The sequence below is a fragment of the Pollicipes pollicipes genome, unplaced genomic scaffold (genome assembly GCF_011947565.3).
Source record: "Pollicipes pollicipes isolate AB1234 unplaced genomic scaffold, Ppol_2.1 Scaffold_7262;HRSCAF=8765_pilon_pilon_pilon, whole genome shotgun sequence".
Classification (NCBI taxonomy): domain Eukaryota; kingdom Metazoa; phylum Arthropoda; class Thecostraca; order Pollicipedomorpha; family Pollicipedidae; genus Pollicipes; species Pollicipes pollicipes.
The window spans coordinates 9,576,701-9,596,402 of record NW_023597055.1 but is presented as its reverse complement, the minus strand read 5'-3'; the positions used below and the strand labels follow the sequence as shown (position 1 = coordinate 9,596,402).

Sequence of the window (19,702 nt, the reverse complement as noted above, 5' to 3'; positions counted from 1 at the left end):
GTCACGTGGATGGACAGTGAAAATCGGTGTCCACAATCGTTGGGAAATAGCGTCCTCCGGGGTATTTCTGTAACCCCCCCTCCGCGTTCGCAGCGAAGCTAATTCTATTGTTTGGATATCTGGACTCAGCTTCCAGCTTGCTCCACCAGCGCACTGCAGTATCTTGTCATTACTTATACTGTGCTACAAGACTGAATGTATGGTGGATCTGTTAGAAGTAGGGAAACAACAGGTCGGTTACAATATAAAGAGAATATTCCACATACGAATATACTGATACAACCATTAGACATGATGAAATAAACTCACCTATAACTACAGGTCTACTTTAAGTGGAGAAGACCGCTTTAGAGAACAGCAGACTAAGTGGAAAAGATTGCTCTTGACAACACTTCAAAAAATGTTCCTCAATGCGTCGTTGCTTGTTTGCGGTATCGCAGGGACCCCCGCACAACATTGATTGAGAGCCAATTGACCGCTGTTATATTTGGGAAGGGCACTCACGAGGGCCAGATATGAACAACTGGAAAATCATATATTTCTTGGCTTTGATTGCCACATGGCCAATGGAATGGCAAGATTTGAACAACGTTATTATGGCGTCATGGATGCCTGGGTGACCTTGAGGCGGTCTGCACGAGATAAGCAGCGCACATTCGCATGCGTGTAGCTCAGAAACAAGACGGGTTTAGGTCTAAAGTAGGGCAGGGCCCGGATCTGCACCGAATAATCTTCAAGCTGGCTATTTCAGCTCAAAACCCCACGCAAATGTGAAACACTCCCTTTGGCGGTGGCGCGGTGCGATCCCAGGCGATGTAACAGCAGACGACATCCGCGTTGACTTTGACAGTCAGGTTTTGTTTACCCTCTCCACGATGGTTTGCGACATGGTCCTGCCAACAGTGACTCAAGAATTTGGGCATGACGTCAACGTAGGTCTTGAGAGTATAGGTCTCCTGGGCACGGGTCGTGAGGGCGTAGATCTGCTGGGCGTAGGCCCAATGGGTGTAGTCAACGTAGGACAGTGAACGTAGCCCTCCTGAGCGCAGCTGTCTCGAGTACGTATGTCTCAGCCAGGCGTAGGTCCTGTAGGCGTAGGTCTTCTGGGTGTGGTTGTCAATGACATAAAGACATCTGGCTACCAGAGAGCCACAATGGTCCACCGAGGTTGGCCTACCTGGGTTCCGCACGCATCCTCGAAACTAATCTTGTCACCTAAACTGCCCGAATTTAACTGCTGTGAACATAGGCGTTTTGTAGTAAGCATTTAGCTGTATGTTGTGAACGGAAGCGTTATGAACGTAAGTTTTGTGAGTGAAAGTTTCCTGCGCATAGGCTTTCTGATCGTAGGTCCTCCGAGCTTTGGTTTTGTGAGCGTAGGCCTTGAGGGCACAGGTCTCCAAACGCCTCGCCAGCTAATTAAATTCGCCCTTTTACGGCCCTCCTGAAATAGTAGCACAATAGCTGCGCGGCTGAGACATTTGATAGCTGGGTTCTGTAAATGTGCATTTTGCTATGTTGGGGAGGGTAGTTTTGTTGTTTTATTGATTATCGCTGGTATGGCATAGGATGGGATCCGATGGAGGTGCTTTAGCAGTAAATGTACGTTCAGTTTATTGTCGAAGAATTTGTGACACCAGCGGGGTACATATACACCGCGTGCTGTCCGCTTGTCGGCGTCGCAAGGTCTTTGGTATTCATGACCCCTGTCTTCGGGGAATCCCAGTTAAATAAATGTGGCTCCACCTCATAGATCACATGTCTATCAATGATATATCACATTTTCACATGGCTCAGATTTGATGCAAGACATTTGTATTTGCTGCCTGTTATGATTGCTTGGTCAGCACTTTATAATGCCAAAAAAATGTTGTTTTTGGCATTGTGCAAAATCAATCAGTGACATGTTACATGTTCACATGGATAGACTTTGGCACAATACATTTGTATTTTTTGTATTTAATTATTGCTTGTCCAACACTTATGTAATGACAACAACATTTTGGAGGGATTGTGTGAAATCACCCTGCCTTAGCAATGCATTGAAACCTTTCTGGTACTTGCTGAACACTGTGGCTGAAATGTAAGAACAGTGGTTTGGTTAACTGCATTAGTGTTTTAAATGGTGTATGTCATGACAGAGGCTGTGATCAAATCAAGCCAAAAGCTTAAGCCATCATAATGCATGTGGCTGAAGAAACCAGCCACAGATTCTGACTGAACCCCCCCCCCCCCCCATCCTTCAAATAAATAGGAAATCGTACAACTTCCCATGCATCAACTGTAGGTTTTGATTCCATATATGTGCAGACCACAGCCTTTAGCTTTTTGATGTCTCAAGCTCTTTAGCTTGATCTGCTTGCAGTCTGTCATGCCTTGCACCATTTGGAGTGTTAATGCAGTTGTCCGTACCATTGTTTTTATTTGCATTTCATTTGCAGTCCTCAGTGGGCATTGGAAGACTTGTAATGTATTGCTAAATCAGGGGGATTTTACTTAATGCCCAAAACAATATTTTGGCATTATGTAATGTTGGCCAAGCAATTATAATAGGTGATGAATCAATGTGTCAAGCCAAATGCAACCCGTGTAACATTGCAACATGCCCTTGATAGATATATGGCCTGCTGAGGTGGAGCTGTCTTCATGCTAGGATTGGTCTTAGCAAGCCACAATATCATTATTAATAGACATGTTTGCATTTGGGGGGGGGGGGGGGGGCAGTTTTGCTCAGGTGGATGCCCTGGTAGCTCCCACATGTTTTTTTATTGTAATTGTGTGATGTAGCACTAGTGACATATGAACACCACAGAATGTGAAGGAGATTCAACTTCTTGCTGCAACTGATCATTTCCACCTTTTGTTGCCATATTGAGCCTTCACAGAATGAGAAGGGGCAGGGTTGGGGTTGGGGAAAGGCATAGTCACCTACCGCCTCCCCTGGCCTCATGGTTATTTGCTGTATTATAAACAACTGAGCAACAGGTCCTTGTTCCACATTTCCACAGGTTACCTTTTGGCATGGTTATGATATATTGAAAACTTGATGTCTTCCTTTTCTGCATCTCACTTCTTGCTGCAGTTCCTGTTCTTAGCAGTCTGACAATTTTTGTTAGAGAACATGTCATGTGCCTATTGAGCTGTGTCTTATGACTGATGTCATCCTTACAGCCAGTTAAATTTATCTCCTTTTTTACAGACTGCAGAACACATCACCTCCAGCCCCAGACTGCAGTGTTTTTAATTATTACGCTCAAGTTGGGCAGTATTGCCCATGTGACCTGTTAGGCTCTCTGGGGAGTTGTCTGGGTGCAAAGTGAGGAATACTGCTGTGCAGAGAAGCACCTTTGGAAACTGCATGGTGGTACTGGGACAACTAGGTGCTGCTGAGTCAAGGTGGTACATGTCTGATCAGAACTGCAGCACAACACACCTCCTATGTGGGTGGCTCATCCCCACCCACTGTGAAGCACTGACCATTGAGGAGTAACTGAAGTGCACCATTGAAGTGGCCATACTCTACCCAGCACCACAAAACCTTCCCCAAAATCGCCGTAGCGGTGCCCTCGAGGGAGTCAGCATCGACCATTTCAAACCTCTGAGCGCCACCGTGCTGCAAGGGCCCGCAGCCCTCCCAGCAGTGCTGGAGCGCGGCGCGCGCGCCCACCGCCATGACCTCCCACTGGAGCGACCCGTCGCTGGCCACGGACGGCGGCGGCGTGGCGCCGGCCACCGCTCGCCGCCACTCGCTCCTCACGCCGGCCGACCTGGAGTCGGAGGCGCCGCCGCCGGCGCCGTCCGCGCCGCTCCCCACCGTCGAGTGGGGTGGAAGCCTGGCTGAGCGGCTGCCTGCCGGGCCGCGACGGCGCCGAGACGGCGTCGACGCGGCGCGCCTCGGCCGCCGCCGACCCCGACGCCGACGCCACCGACGCCGACGAGGTGCGCTCAGCCAAGAGCGACAGCGTCTGCTACCAGCTGCAGCCCATCGGCGTCTTCTGGGACATCGAGAACTGCCAGGTGGGACGGCGGCGCGGCCGGGTCCGCGCAGACCGGCCCGGCGAGCGGGCGGCGCTGATCTCAGCAGGCGGGGCGGACGGCGCCGGATGGATCGCCACGTGGTCGTCCTCTGTCGCCGCGTCTACGGCAGTGGTTTGGCAACTTCCGGCCTTGGGTCGTGCACTGCTCCCCGTTTTCCGTCGGATTATCCGTTGTCTGGACTGTGCTGTTCTTTTCTTGCCTCTCGTCGCTGAGAAGCTGAAAAGTCGCACCGCCGCAGGCGGTCAAATGATGACAACAGCCACCCTCGTCATTGTCACCCTGTGACACCTGCCTGGCCGTTCCCTGTGACGTCATCCGAGTCTCCCATTGTAGCGCACGCTGACAGCACCGCCATTTTTGGCGGGCCCGACCTACCCATATCCACCCGGCCCGTCACCGGGTCTCTCCCGAACCGCAGGTGCCCCGCCGCTGCTCGGCCGCCGACTTCGTCTCGCTCATCCGGGAGCAGTTCTACACCAACTGCTGGGAGGCCGAGTTCATGTGCGCGTGCGACGTCAGCAAGGTGTTCCCGCCGTCACTGCAGCAGCTCAACGACGCTCAGGCAAGCGGTCGGGGCGCGAGCCCACCGCGCAGAAATACTGGCGGATCCGGAGATTCGGACCCGGAGATCTGGATCCGGAAGTCTGGACCGGAGATCCGGATCTGAAAATCCGAGATGTGAACGTCCGGGTCCAGAAATCCGAGATCTGGAGATCCTAGATTTGGAGATTACATAGAGAGGGATGGAGAGGAGGGGGCGAACTGGGATGTCAGGAGGGGGAAAGACAACGTGGGTGGGCTAGGTTTTTTGGGCCACTACTAGGTTGCCGATGACGTGCGCAAAACACTTCTCCGAGATTGCGTTGGAGGTGATGTTGCCAAAAAGTGATACGTTTCTACCGAAAAGCGAACAAAATGTGTCAAGATATTATGCAATGGTGCTGGATATAAGTACAAGGCTTATTAACACGTGAACGCTAAGGTACAAACGCATATGGTCTCAAGGGATGTGCGTCGGTTGATTTGCCAAGGTTTCGTTAGAAAGTACGGACGTCGACCCAAGTTCGTGAGCAGGTAACTGCGGCATTGGTTCACACAATATACGTGTCTGCTGGTGCTCGTGGCCCACATGTCTGGCATCGCGCGCTAGATGCACGTGACACACGTGTCGCACGCCCTCTCGCGCCAGGTGAACGTGATGCACGTGCCGGCCACGAGTAAGAACGCCGCCGACGAGAAGGTGAAACAGAGCCTGCGCCGCTTCTCTGACCAGTACCCAGCGCCGGCTACCGTGCTGCTCATCACAGGCGACATGAACTTCGCTCCCGATCTCACCTTCCTGAAGCACAGGTGAGATGCATTCGATCTCACCTTCCTGAAGTGCAGATGAGATACACTTGATCTCATCTTCCTGAAGCACAGGTTAGATGCACTTGATGTCATCTTCCTGAAGCATGGGTGAGATGCACTAGACTTCACATTGCTGAAGCACAGGTGAGATGCGCTCAATCTCACCTTCCTGAAGCACAGGCGAGACCTCACATTGCGCCTCTCGTGGTGAGCGACACGCGTGGATGACACACACGCCGACTTCACCATCTTCAACGCCAGGTGCGGGCCCCGTCCTCTGCACCTCATGTTCCTCAAGAATGTGTAACGCCCAGGTCCATTCGATCTGAACCCCCTCCCCGATACGGACGAGGTGCCCCATCACACCCGTCACTCCTTCTTGCGCTCCCTGGCATCGAAGAACGTTCGTTGGCGGGATTTATCAAAAAATATCTATCGGCTGAGTTTGTGCTTTATCTCCATGGCATATTGCCCTCCAGACTTTTTGCCAGTATTTTGTTTGTTTTGCGTTGGGAATGGACCCTTTACAATAAGCAACTATGGCCATTAGCTCAACCATCCACAGCGCCTGTTTTGACCAGAGAGTTTGGTGTGTCCAAGCCTCGAGCCTTCCACCGCTCCACCTTCCACCCTTCTCAGCTGTAGTGTTCGCTGACCCGGTGAGCCGGGGGGGGGGGGGGGGGGGGGCGGTGGGTGCCGCGGCGTGTCTGCCCGCGCCCCACTGACCGTCCGACTCGGCGGCCGTGCGTTGCAGGAAGAAGCACAGGGTCATTCTGATCCACAACCGGCAGGCGCGGCCGGCGCTGCTCAACTGCGCCGACGAGCGGCATCAGTTCGACGACCTGCTGGCGCGCCTGCCCGACGTCCGACAGCAGGTCAGGTCGGGTCAGGTCGGCCGGCACCCGAGGGTCGGGTAGGTCAGGGCACGTCCTGTGGCGGGTCAGGTCAGGGAATGTACGACATTGGGTCAGGTGGGGTCATCGGGCGCCCGAGGGCCGGTCAGGTTAGGGGACATCGGCGGCGGCTGAGGCCGGTGTACTCTTGATAGCAGGTCAGGTCGGGGGACGTACCCTGGTAGTATCAGGTCAGCGGACACCTCATATGTCAGGTGATGTCAGCAGGTCACACCCGACGTATTGTCTGAAGAGCTTCGTTTCCGTGGTTCACCGGGTGGGCCATAGGTTAGGTGGTGGTTAATAAACAGGTCGAGGTCAGATAATGGAGATGGAGGGAATGGAAACCAGTACAGATGCTTGAAACCAAAAAGCTAGAATGGAAACCAGTTTGGCTTCGGTGATGATTTGGCCTGTATCACAATAGGTGAGTGTGTCGAAAGCTGTGCCATTTATCAGCCCTTTCTTACGGGCGTCAGCACACATTCAGTTCACTCTCGGCTGTGGATGGGCTCTGTCGTACGTCATCATTCGGTGACCTGTGGTAATGTCTGCATCCGCCGTTGCTCACTGGTCAACATGCTTTTGCGCTGGGATCCTGCAGACCATCCGTTTGCTATCGCTTCTCTCCTTATTGGCTTCAGCCGCAGTAGGTTTGACTAAAATGCAGATTAACGGCTGGCAACAGTCACTGTACATTGGGCGCTGGCGCCTAATCCATTTATCGACGTTTTCACCATTTTTTAACTCTGGCCACCACGTGCCATCTTCTTATGTCCGTTGCACGCCAAATTAGTTATTTCTTTGGTGACTTTTAAAAGTGAAATAGCAATGTTCGCTCCTCTGAGATGGTGTGGTTAAGTATGTAGACCATTTATTATTTTGCAATATTATTTTCATGCATTTATCAATTCTTTTACATCATAATTTTGTTACTGGCAATATATACAGTATACTAATGTTTAATTGGCAAATATACGTCAGTTGATATGCGTAATGCTACGTTCCTTTACATGCCGTGCACATTTGTTCGTTTATATGTTATATCTCATGTTTTCAACCATTTTACATTTGACGCAATATGTTGCATCTTCATTTGTTTGTACTGTTTGTGTCATGTATGCTATTTAGATTGGTTTACTTAAGCGTCATCAATGTATATGGCTGGTCGCATAACCCAGAAGTCGAGAGCCTGTACACCGACAGGCCGCAGCCCGAGAGCGCGGCCGTGCCGTGACGCGCCGCGTGCACCCGCCGCAGGAGAGCCGCGGCGGGGACCGACTGTGCTGCCACCTGCGGCTGACCGGCCTGCCATCTGGCGGCGCCGGCCGCAAGTCCAAGGTGGTCAACGAGATCCAGAAGCTCGTGTACAACTGCGGCGGCCGCGTGGAGCGCGTCAACCTGACGGCCGGCGACGCTATCATTGTTTTTCCGTCGCCTGGCAACGCCGCCAGGTGAGCTGGCCGCGCGCTGCGGCGGCCGGAGACGGCGGCTGCGTGGCCCGGAGGCGGCGCGCGGCCAGCGCCGCCTCCGGGCCGCGCTGGACGGGTGTGGCTCACTCCGCGGAGGGCGTGGCTCCGGTTACTGCCAGGAGTGGCGATGACGATGAGTGCGCGGAGGGCGTGGCTTCCGGTTATAGCCGGGAGTGGCGACGGTGATGAGTGCCGGGGGGAGGGGGGAGGGGGGGGGGGGAGGTGACGTGACCCCGGTTAAAGCCAAGAGTGGCGACGGTAATGAACGCAGCCGCTACAGAGGTCCTTAAACAGTTCCGCAGCTCTACTGCGGGCATGGGTCCGCACTGTTGTGGAGATCCTGTATGCCACGGGTTCTCCGCAGTGGGGACCGGACGCAGTAGCTATGGGGGGATATGGCGTGACGTGACATGACGTGACCGTGACCGTGACATGACTTGACCGCGACCGTCACGTGTCGTGGCCGTGACGTGAGGTGATGTGACGTGACCGTGACTTGGCCGTGACGTGACCGCGACGTGACGGGTCACCGGCTGTGGAGACAAGACGTGATGACTTGCACTCCTCTCTCTGGCAAATTATTTCCGGAAAATGCGTGGATGATCACACCCTGGCGCAGCAGTGGTCAGCAGTGGGAACCAAGTACGATTTGCTTTGCTGTTTACGTCATGACGTAGAACTCCTTTTTATCGTGCTCTTCTGCGCTTGACTTCAGAAGGTATTCGACTTCAACTCGACGGAATAAAGTGTCAAGTAAGGTATTCGCCCTTCTTTGGGTGACACGAGCGTGACACGAGCGCCCCGGTGTGATACCAGCTGGGCATCATTTGTGACAAGGAACGTACATCTGTAAAATCAATTTGTAGATGCTCGGGGACGTCAGGGCCGGGTGGTTCGCGCATCGGACTCTCACATGGGGGTCCGGGTTCGAATCCCGCGGGCTGATCCGGCTTGCCTGCGCCACTGTCACTGAGCACTGTATGGCCAATGCAGCCCCTGGCGCTCCATAAAACGAACGCGGAGACGTGCGCCACGTTTTCGTTTAAAAAAAAACCGTACGGAGGATGGTGTACGCGGGCGGCTTTGAGATAGCGGAGCTTCCGCCTACGGTGCATCGGATGACGCCGTTCACGACGCACTAGCTTAGGCTACGTGACGTCGCCTGCCTCTCAACCTGGCAGAAAGGGCGGACACCGAGGGGAATCGAACCCCGTACCTCTGGTTTACCAGACGCGCAAAAGTTCTCCGAAGGGTTTGGCTCCGGGCGTTTTAGCACGGTACTGACGGTCACCATGTGCCAGGCTGGCCGACCCTGTGCTAGTGTCAGCTGACCTTTCCGTGTCCGTGTTTCCAAACAGTCTTGAGCATAGGTAACGGCACTGAAAGCGTCAATTCCGGTGGTTTGATATGGTGGTGCCCTGGGAGTAGAACATTGCATCAGTTCTTACAGTACCGAAATATTCCTTTTTAAATACCCAAAGATAGCTCGGGAAAGCTTTTGGTCAACCTCCGCCGGCATTAGCTCGCACTGAATCAGATCACCTACTTTGCTCCAGTTGTATAGTTTGCGCGTTTGGTTGCATCATTGTAAATGCTCTGACAGCTGCGGCTGTAGCATGGAAACATGCTGTGGCCTAAACGCGTTAAATAAACGAAGAAAAGGGATTGAGTGTACGAACAAAGTTAAACATAGCACGCACTGATTGTTTGCATAATGACTTGTCGCTCCTGGGGTTATTGGTGTGCATTGAATGAGTCAAGCTTTACAGTCGCGGATATGTCTTTAGTTGGACGGCGTCGAAGCGCTCGGAAGGAGCTAGACTTAACCAGACGAGGTCCCGGGACGGATTAACCCAGCGCCAGTCTGTTGCGGTCCGGACGGCGCGAACCCCACGCTTCTTGGTGGGAATTCCGCCCTTGCGTCGCGCGCGGCTCGTGATTGGCGCTGGCCATCCGGCGCCCGAGGCGCGAAAGGTCAACCCCCGCCGTGACCTCGGGGTCAGACAGTGTCAGGCTGGCGCGCACCGTGTCACTGGCGCTGCCCGCCGAGACCTGGCCCTGTTCAAGGCAGCCGCCTGCCTTGTGATTAGTGTTTTGGAGGTTTCCATGCGCTCGTAGAGGGCGTGGGGTTTAGCGTACGAGCTACGTTTTTGTGCCGGCCTGGTTCGGCGGTGGGTGGGCGCGCCGTTACCGACAGACATACCCGCGTGTCCTGGTGCGGGTGCGCCGCTGGTAAGTGATCCCGCGCCCACCTGTCTCGGCTCGGCAGTCAGTCCTGTGCTGTTGAAAACTGGATTGGCAGCTAGCGTGTTTAGTTTGCCGACACCGCTCCGCCCTGCCTCACGGTAGCAGCTTTTGAAGTGTCATTGTTTCCTCAGGTGTGTGTTGGATTTCAGGAGGATTGTGCTGTGTGTTGGATTTGGTTGCATTGTGTTGGATTTCAGGAATATAACGACCTGTGTTTTGTCGAAGAGAGACGGGGAGGGGGGGGGGGGGGAAGTCATGCGCCATATGTGAAGTTGATATGTCGCGGTGATGCTTCCATTACTATATTTTACATTGCTTAACAGCGCTATGGCTATGTGGATCGAGCTGTGCCTCATTTATGTGGGATATTGCTCACTTTTTACACGTTTCATCTTGTTATATTTATTAGATATCTCGTATAATTACATGTTTCTCATTGTCTTTATTTGTCGTTGTCATTTCAATTACATGTTGTCTCATTTATTCGGGAGATGCCTTTGGACTGGAAAGCTGTTTTTTTTAGAGTGCGTCTGATCATTTTGGAAAAACTGAAAGTGGGAAGTGTTTCCTGTGTAAAGAAAACGACTCTGTTCATTGGCATCGAGGAGGGATTTCCCAGAAAATCTCCGACGCTTTTCCTTCATAGCTCCTTTTTATATTAGCTCCTATATTACATGAGCTCCTTGAGTATGACGAGGAACGCAGCAACAACAAAAAAATAGGAGGAACGGGTATAAAATGATCAAAGTTGAGGGGATGGGGTAGGGTCGAGGGGCATTGGTTGGATTATGCAAACCAGTCGAAGCATCACGATTTAATGCATGCAACAGCCAATGCTTGTGCGGCATTCAACCTCCACCTGCGGTAGTATTATACAACGAACAATGAAAACGAAACGTTCCATAGTTGATGGATGGCTCCGTTTCCATTTTGGCAGTCTGCTTCCGGTACTCGCATTTCGCCTGTGTTAATTCATGATGATCGATGCTGGCGGTCCTGTAGCGTTGCTCGTTTAGTAGGCAATTGAACATGTCATGCCGGCGTGAGTTTATTCCGTATGGTCATCTGTGGTTTGATGACTTCCTCCCGCTACTTCCTTGTTTCTGCATGACAAATGTGTCCCTGCTTATTTTCGTATCGCCAATGAAAACCTTAATGGTCACACTTTCCCTGGGTGTTTCTTTTCGTCTCGTCAGTAAATTCAAATAAGTGAACGATTGCCCCTTATGGTAATGTTAAGATTCGTCTAGACAACGCCCTCTAGGCGCCTGGTGTTTCTGCTTCATCAGCGGGGCGAAGGTTGCCGCATGACGTCATGCCTCGATGACCGAGGCCACCTGGTCATCCACCTGACCTGGTCCACCGATAACGGCGCCATAAACCCATCTGTTGGTGTGGTGCTCGTTACATCCGCGTATTTCCCTGTATGTCTTGTTCTATGACGTCACTGCCGTTTGGTCATGCTCTATGTCAGTTCGCAACCCCAGCGTTACTCCCCCGCCATGTTTCTGCGTCACTGTTACCTGCTGTTTTGTTGCCTCTCTGTTGCCCGCTGTTTGCTGCCTCATTGTTGCCCGCTGATTGTTGCCTCACTGCTGCCCCGCAGTTTGTTGCCACACTGTTGTCCGCCGTTTGCTGCCTCACTTGCCCGCTGTTTGTTGCCTCACTGTTGCCTGCTGTTTGTTGTCTCACTGTCGCCCGCTGTTTGTTGCCTCACTGTCGCCCGCTGTTTGTTGCTTCACTGGTGCCCGCTGTTTGTTGCCACACCGTTGTCCGCTGTTTGTTGCCACACCGTTGTCCGCTGTTTGTTGCCACATTGTTGCCCGCTGTTTGTCGCCCGCCGTTGCCGCTGTTGTCCGCTGTTTCCGGCTGGCTGCCCTGCTGTGACGCCAGTGTATGGTGTAACCCAGGGCCAAGCACCGGCTACACCACGTGGTCATCTGCGGGTCTCAGACGTTCGTGCAGTTCCACTACAAGACCGGCCAACGTTCCCGGCCCAGCCGGCTCTCCTCCAGCGGCGGTGAGTCAGCCCTCTGGTGTTCAACCACAAGGGGGGACAGGGGGGGGGGGGAGGGGGGCTCAGCTAACCGACCGCCGGCGGGAGGGCGGCACGCCTTGGTCATTGTGCGTTCTCGTTTTACAATTGAATGACTGTAATTTGTGGCAGCAGTGGTATATAAAAAGAACCGTAGCATGACATACACGAAATAATTGAGATAAATATTCGAAGAGGAGCTGCAGATATTTGCGCAAGCTTTTTCCCCCAGTGGTATTGATGGCGGCTTTTACTGAGAAAACCATGTGAAGTGTAGTTTAATGCCCAGTGTGTCTTTTACTAGCAATCATGCCGTATATTTTACACCCGGTAGATGTCTCCCGAAGGGGTTCCCCTCAATGTTCTGGAATAATAGCCATGTGCTGGAGCAGCGCTGCCGCCGCCCGTACACTGGCTCACGCGCTGTGCGCGCGCCACCAGAGGTCGCCATGGTGCAGGAGAGCGGGCCGCTCTCGGCCGAGGGGCGGCCGCCGGCCACCGGGCCGCCACTGTGGTCCCCGGCGCCGCGCACGCGCAGCAGCTCCGTGTCGACGCAGACGTCGCCGGAGCCGGGCGGGCCGGCCGAGGCGGTCGAGTCGCGGCCCGACTCGGCCGCCTCGGTGGCCACCCAGACCTCGCCCGACGGCCGACTCACGGTCAGCAGGTGAGCAGCCGACCCGACCGCTCCGGTAGTGGGTGTGCGTGCCACTGACTAGGCGTGTGCACGCAGGCAGGCGTGCTGCGTACTTGCGCGCCCAGACGTTTGCCTCCAGGCAGCAGCAAAACTGCTCATATCCCAGGATTTAAGAACGGCTGTTGGCTTGGTCGTGGTTGTTTAGGCTGTTTGGGTCAGAGCCCTCTCATCAAGTCATAATCATTGTAGGGCTTTGGGATGAACGTGAGTGGATAACGGCATGTTCTCCCTCTGAAGCTGAATCATTCCAGCCTTCCTGCATTGAAGGGTGCCTTGCTAACTTGGAAACCCTCGAGGTCCTCCATTTTTTGGGCCAGGGTCTTTTCCAGCGTCAGCCATTGTCACTAAGTGAGACTTCCTTTGCAGCTTGGAGAGCTCCCCAAGTACCGACGCGTCCCCCCGTCCTACTGACCGAGCATCAGCACCTCGCCACGACCAAATCTTCAACCAAAGGTTCTCTGGTCATCCGACAGCCGGCGGTGGCGGCGGGCAGTTCGGATCGCCGCGGGGTGAGACTCTTCAGACGATCTACGTCATTTACTATGAAATAGCTTTGTCTTGTTTAGCTGTTAGTACTGATGATGCCTACTGATTTTGCTGTATGTTACTGACTTAGCTAGCATGGCATACATTGTGTGGAAAATCTTAGACTACCGAAGTTGAACATTGGGTTAATCTCTTCTATTGGATTTGCAAGCATGTTTGAGCCTTTTTTGGGTTAAGGGTGCCGACAGCTTGTCGTTAGCCTCGTATGAACGTAACATTATAGTATCCGAGAATGAGCCATGCTCATCTCTTTTGTGTACTGGGTAAATATTGCCCGAGTCAAGGTGCAAAATTGTCGAAAGTCAGTACAGAAAAATGGATTAGTTTTGCTCCATATGCACGAATAAAACATCTTGCCTTTGATATATTTTTATCGGCCGTTTGCTTATACGGTCTCAGTGAGGGGAACGTGGTACATTTGTAGTGTAGTGTGATTTTGGATGGCCATGTTTTTTACAAACCATGCTTAGTGATGGCCCTAAGGCTGGAGCTGCAAGTAGTAATTTTAAGTTTCGAAAATGTAGGGTTGAGTGCTGTGGAGCATATCAAAATGTTCAGTGAGTCCAAATAATGTAACATTTAAAGTCGTGAAGTGTAGCTCTGTTGCGCGCGAAATGCATTCCCGGCCGGCTTGTGCACTGATTGGTCATCCTCCCAATAACCCGTCTATAAATTCGCCGATCTGTCCGTGATAAGTGCGTCTATTGGCCGCCTCTCCGCCTGCCGTATGCTGATTTGGCCGACCCGCCGCCGGCCCGCGCGCTGATTGACCGACCCGCCGCCGGCCACGCGTTGATTGGCCGCCTCTCCGCCGGCCCCACGCCGATTGGTGGCCTCTCCGCCGGCCGCGCGCTGATTGGCCACCGTCTGTCCCGGCAGGCGGCCGCGCCGACCCGGCGGCGGTTATCCTGGTAGCGCGGCCTCCGACGCCGGGCGCGCGCGCAGTGCCGGGCCGCCCCTCCAGCGGCGGCGGTGGGCGCGCTCGCAGCGGCTCGCCTGCCGTGGGCGGGCCGGGCGGCCTGGACGGGCCCGTCGAGCTGACCGTGACCAACCTGGACGCCAGCCGCCACCCACGCGACGCCGAGGAAGGTCCTCTACGACCTGGCCATCCGTCACGCTAAGGTACGCTTCGCCGGCGGCGGTCGGGGCAGATGGTGCTGCTAGCACTGGTGCCTCTGCGCTGAGGTGAACAGCGGAGTGTCTCAGAACCGTGGCAGAGCTGTTGTCTGTCAAGGCGCGTCGCGACGTCCGAATCGTTTTCTGGCCAACACCCCTATTGTGTGATCGCTGAGCCGTCGCGTGACGTTATGTTAACACGATGCTCAATCTCGACCGTCCGTGTGCCATGTGCGGCACCATGGCCTCTGACGGTGCGTAACCCGCCCACCGGTACCTAAGGTAGAGGCGTGCTGGTGTCCTCTACAGTATCTGGTACACCATCCCCGCACGGGTGGACGGCGTATCGGTGTCCTGTGCGTACAGCCTCTGACGCATCAACCCAACGCATGCGGACGGCTGGTTCTACAGTCTCTGACGTGCCACCCCTGCCCGAGTGGATGGCTGGTCGTTTTAGTGTCTCGCACAGTCTCTGGCACGTGACCCATATCTGCACGTGCGCCGTATCGGTATCCCGCACAACCTCTGACCCGCCGCCTCTGCACGGCTGGGGGACGCGTCCGTGTCCAGTCCAGTCTCTGACACCCTGTCCGGCGCAGGTGGAGAGCGTGTCGGTGTACTGCCAGTCGGACGGCTCGCTGGTGGGCACCATCTCGGTGCCGACGCTGTACGACTCGCAGGCGCTGATCGCCGAGATGCACCGCGCCGTGGTGGGCACCAAGCGCATCATGCTGGCGTACGCCCGCACCGACCGTCCCGACCCGTACAAGATACGGTACGACCTCCCCCTCCGGGTACACCGGGTCGGTTCGCTGTGTGGATGTGGATGTGGATGTGTCTGCGTGTATGTGTGTGCGTGTGCGTATGGATGTGTGTGTGCGTGTGGATGTGGATGTGGATGTGGATGTATGATGTGTGATGTGTGATATGTGGACGGTCTGTTCCCGACAACAGGCCCCGTGTTGATTGGGCGGCTACAGCCCACGACTCGTGTCCTGGTCGGTCGTGCTCGCTGTGATTGGTTAAATGCTCCGAGGTCTTGTGACGATTTGGCGGCTATGTCCGCTGGTTGGCCGCTTGGTCTGCAACGCGCCCTCCGATTGGGCGGCGGTGTTTGTGACGCGCCCTCCGATTGGCGGCCTGCGGTCAGGACGCAGGTGATTCGGCTGCTGAACGACGTGCCATCGGGCCAGCTGCCGCTGGTGAAGTTCATGGAGCTGTACGAGCAGCGCTTCCACAACACCGTCTCCATCGCCGACCTGTTCAGGTCAGCGTCGCTTGGCGCGGCGTCTGCCGGCCCGCCGGCGGCACCGGTCTCCGCCTCGATGCCGTTACGACCCCGGCTGTCGGGCCTGCCCCAGCTGCTCGATGTTTACGAGGCTGGGGTGGCTGCCCGCCAGGCCCCGCCGTGCAGTGCGGCTCTTGGATTCACCAGTATTGCGTCGTTTATGAGGACAACGTCTTAGTTCGTTTTTTTGTGCGGGTTAAGCTTGTTTAAGTGTCTTTCGTGGCACTTCAATGCCATCTGCATTCTGTCTCGGTAGTCTATATGTATCCCCTGTTCTTCCGCATCGTATCATGCCTCAGTCTGGATGCTGGCATCACGCCATAGTCGCTGGGATTCCGTGGAATGGTTCGTGCCAGCCTGTGGTGCGGTCTCTTACGCAGATGTCCATAACATTGGGTGGTGTGCTATCTCTCACGCGCACTGTATTAGCTTGCCTAACAATATCGAGCCTGCTCACCTGTCGGTGTCTCAATATCGCAGCTATGTATTGTTTGCATTTCCCAAAGCGTTTTTCGCGATCGAACTACCAACGAATACTTTTTTCGAAAATTGTTCAGAGCCCTGTTTCTTACTGTCTGAAATTGGCTGCCACCGGCTATTTTAGCTGTGAACGCGCTCGATTCCTTCCTCTCTCTTCGATCGGCGATAGCTAGCATCCCTGCGCATGGGCGCGTGCTTTCTCCACTCTGCTCGACTCGTGCTCGCAGACTAATGCGCACCTGGTGCAACCAAGCTCCTAACGCCACCGGCGCGATGAGCTTTCGTTCCTTTCCTGCAGTACACCGGGTCGGTTTGCTGTGCTGCATAACATACCTCGTAGTATAACGCTTCTTCATGCGTTTCCATGCATTTAGGTTAGGTTTCCTGCAGTACACCGGGTCGGTTGCTGTGCAGCATAACATACCTTGCAGCATAACGCTTCTTCATGCATTCGGTTTTCTGGTGGCGGGCGTTTCTCACCTGCTGCCTTTGTTGCCTTTGGTGCGGACGGCGTTCGCGTATCCTAGAGCGGCACAGACTGCCCCCCCGGGGCGGGCAGTGCTACTTGACCATGCTGGCCGCCTGCTGGCTGCTCCGTAGATCTACGCTCGCCTCCCCGGGGGTGTGCGGGTCTGCGCTGATCTCCCGGGAGGCTGGCACGGACCCGACAGCTCCTCAGCGTAGTGGTCCCGCCCCGCTCGGCCTGGCGCTTCTAACATCGCCGCGGGCGGTCCATTGGCTTCGGGGTGTGGTCGCCTTGCCGCACAGCTGCCGCTGGTGGCGGCGCCGCCGGATGGTCCGTTGCCAGCCGCTCTTTGGGAGGGGGTGGGGGGGGGGGGGGTTGGGGGGGCGACGTCGTGCCGCTCCGTGTCGTCGGTGTTCTACGGCCGCTCACGCCCTGTGCGCGCCAGTGTTTGTTTGGCGATGTTGAAAGCTCGCTCTGCCCCATATACCTCGGTCCGAGGGTTCCTTCGGCTTCTTTGCACCTTTTCGCGCTGGCTCGGCGTCTGGATCTGGGCCTTGTATGGCGCCCTCAGGAATGACAGCTGACGGCGCAGTGTGCGGACGGGCCTTTTGTCGCGAGCTGCCTCGCGTCACTTTTCCTTGCATGCCCGTATGCACCCATGCATGCACGTAACGTGTTGACCATGTTGTGAAATTACGGAGACGTCAACATGCCAGCGGTATGACGTGGGACGTATGGGGAGTACCGTAGATGTCGCTATCCTCGATAACTATCCCAGTCGTGGTGCTTTGCTCTCGCTTGCATTCTCGCGTCCAAAACGATTCAAATCGGGAACATAGCGCCGGATCCCTGCGTGATGGCTCCCGCGTCGGCGTTGCCATGGCGGCGGGCTGTGCCGCGGACTCCACCAGCCTGTGCGTGACCCGGAGCCGGGCCGGCGGGCTGCGGGCGCCGGTCGGCGCCGCCCGGTCTGCGCTGCGTGGGTCGCGGGCCGCCGGCGCCGCCCCCCTCAGCGGCCGCCGCCCCCCTCAGCGGCCCCGCTCCCTCAGCGGCCCCGCTCCCTCAGCGGCCCCGCTGTGCTGCAGGATGCGCGAGACTGTGACGGTGGTGGACAGCAGCAGCGGACGCGTTATCCAGCTGAACCCGATGCTGAAGACCCAGGACCACGTGAGTTTTACCTGTGCTTCGTGCTGTGCTGGGCGGCGCTCTGCCCTGCCGGTTGTTTGCGCATGATCGTCGTGGCTCGTACCATGTCAATTATATCAATACTGATTAATATCGTGTCAATTACCCGATGACTCACCATGAGTCTTTTGGTGCCTCTGTGCGCTTTGGTTTCTGTCAGAGCTGGTGGTACACGTGGTATCTCGCGAATCTGCGGATATGATTTGCTGTCAACACCTTTTTGCATACTTGCAGGGAAATGTACTTAATAAATCGCAAAAATAGATGCTTTATGATGTCAATAAGTAATAATAGCCGCCCCGCCACCTGCACGCACGCTTACGCGCACGCACGCACGCACGCACGCCGGCAGGGCTGCGGCGTCCGACCGCCGGCCGCCTCGGCCGTGCGCGCGCCACCCGCCGCAGCGCGGCGCCACCGTCGGCTGGGCGGACTCGACGACCCCAGCGTGCTGCCCAACAGCGACGTGGCGCTGGAGGAGCTGGAGCGCGTGGTGCGCCACCTTCTGGAGACGCACGACGGCCTGCTTCATCTCTCCAGGTGGGTGTCGGCCCGCTCCTGGTGTACAGGACCTGGCCAGGGGCGATGACGCCTCTCCGAGATTAGGGACATCTCTAGGTGACGACGTGGTCGCTCAGTGGTATAGGACCTCTCGAGTTGGGAAAGGCCTGTGCTGTAAGGGCGGTAAGGTCGTTGGTACGGTGCCGTCCTGTGTAAACGTGCGCCGCTCCAGGGCACACCACGCATTTCCGTACGGCCACCTGACTCTCCAGGCTGGTGTGGGATTGGCTGAGTTGACCAGTCCCATCTCCAGGCTGAGTTGACCAGTCCCATCAGCTGGACAAATGGCTGCTACCCGTGCCCGTCTCGCACGCGCCAGTTAGGACCTTGACACCACCTACGTGCTGTGCCAGAACACAGCGCGGCACGTGCGCTCGGAGCACACACCCACGTGTCTGGCCCTGACTGGCTGTGACGTGTCTGACTTACTGGGCGGCCTGTTGGACTGTGACGTGTCTGGCTGATCTGGCAGCCCGCTGGACTGTGACGCGTCTGCCTGACCGGCAGCCTGCTGGACTGTGACGTGTCTGCCTGACCCGGCAGCCTGCTGGACTGTGACGCGTCTGCTGGACCCGGCAGCCTGCTGGACTGTGACGTGTCTGCCTGACCCGGCAGCCTGCTGGACTGTGACGTGCCTGCCTGACCCGGCAGCCACCCTGGACTGTGACGTGCCTTCCTGACCCGCCAGCTTGCTGGACTGTGACGTGTCTGGACTGACCCGGTAGCATGCTGGACTGTGACGTGTCTGACCCGACAGCCTGCTGGACTGTGACGTGCCTGACTTACCGGGCAGCCTGTTGGACTGTGACGTGTCTGCCTGACCCGGCAGCCTGCTGAAATGTGACGTGTCTGACTGACCCGGCAGCCCGCTGGACTGTGACGTGTCTTACTGACCCGGCAGCCTGCTGGATTGTGACGTGTCTGAGTGACCCGGCAGCCTGCTGGACTGTGACGTGTCTTACTGACCCGGCAGCCTGCTGGACTGTGACGTGTCTGACTGACCCGGCAGCCTGCTGGACTGTGACGTGTCTGACTGACCCAGCAGCCCGCTGGACTATGACTTGTCTGACTGACCTGGCAGCCTGTTAGACTGTGATGTGTTTGACTTACCCGGCAGCCTGCTGGACTGTGACGTGTCTGACTGACCCAGCAGCCTGCTGGAATGTGACGTGTCTGCCTGACCCGCTAGCCTGCTGGAATGTGACGTGTCTGACTGACCCAGCAGCCTGTTGGACCGTGACGTGTCTGCCTGACCCGGCAGCCTGCTGGACTGTGACGTGTCTGCCTGACCCGGCAGCCTGCTGGACTGTTACGCGGCCGAGTTCCACGAC

At 55.7% G+C, this 19,702-nt stretch overlaps 1 protein-coding gene across 1 annotated transcript; it reads left to right on the top strand.

Moving 5' to 3' along the window:
- Window positions 1–3,923: 3,923 nt before the first annotated feature.
- On the top strand, window positions 3,924–19,408 carry LOC119113402 (meiosis regulator and mRNA stability factor 1). Its single transcript, XM_037237723.1, has 12 exons — window positions 3,924–4,017; window positions 4,457–4,600; window positions 5,228–5,388; window positions 6,143–6,263; window positions 7,542–7,735; window positions 11,911–12,020; window positions 14,339–14,397; window positions 14,991–15,166; window positions 15,542–15,658; window positions 17,711–17,805; window positions 18,218–18,350; window positions 19,381–19,408. The coding sequence occupies exons 2-12, from the start codon at window positions 4,538–4,540 to the stop codon at window positions 19,406–19,408; spliced, it is 1,257 nt and encodes a 418-aa protein (XP_037093618.1). The 5' UTR covers window positions 3,924–4,017; window positions 4,457–4,537.
- The last annotated feature ends 294 nt before the right edge of the window (window positions 19,409–19,702 follow it).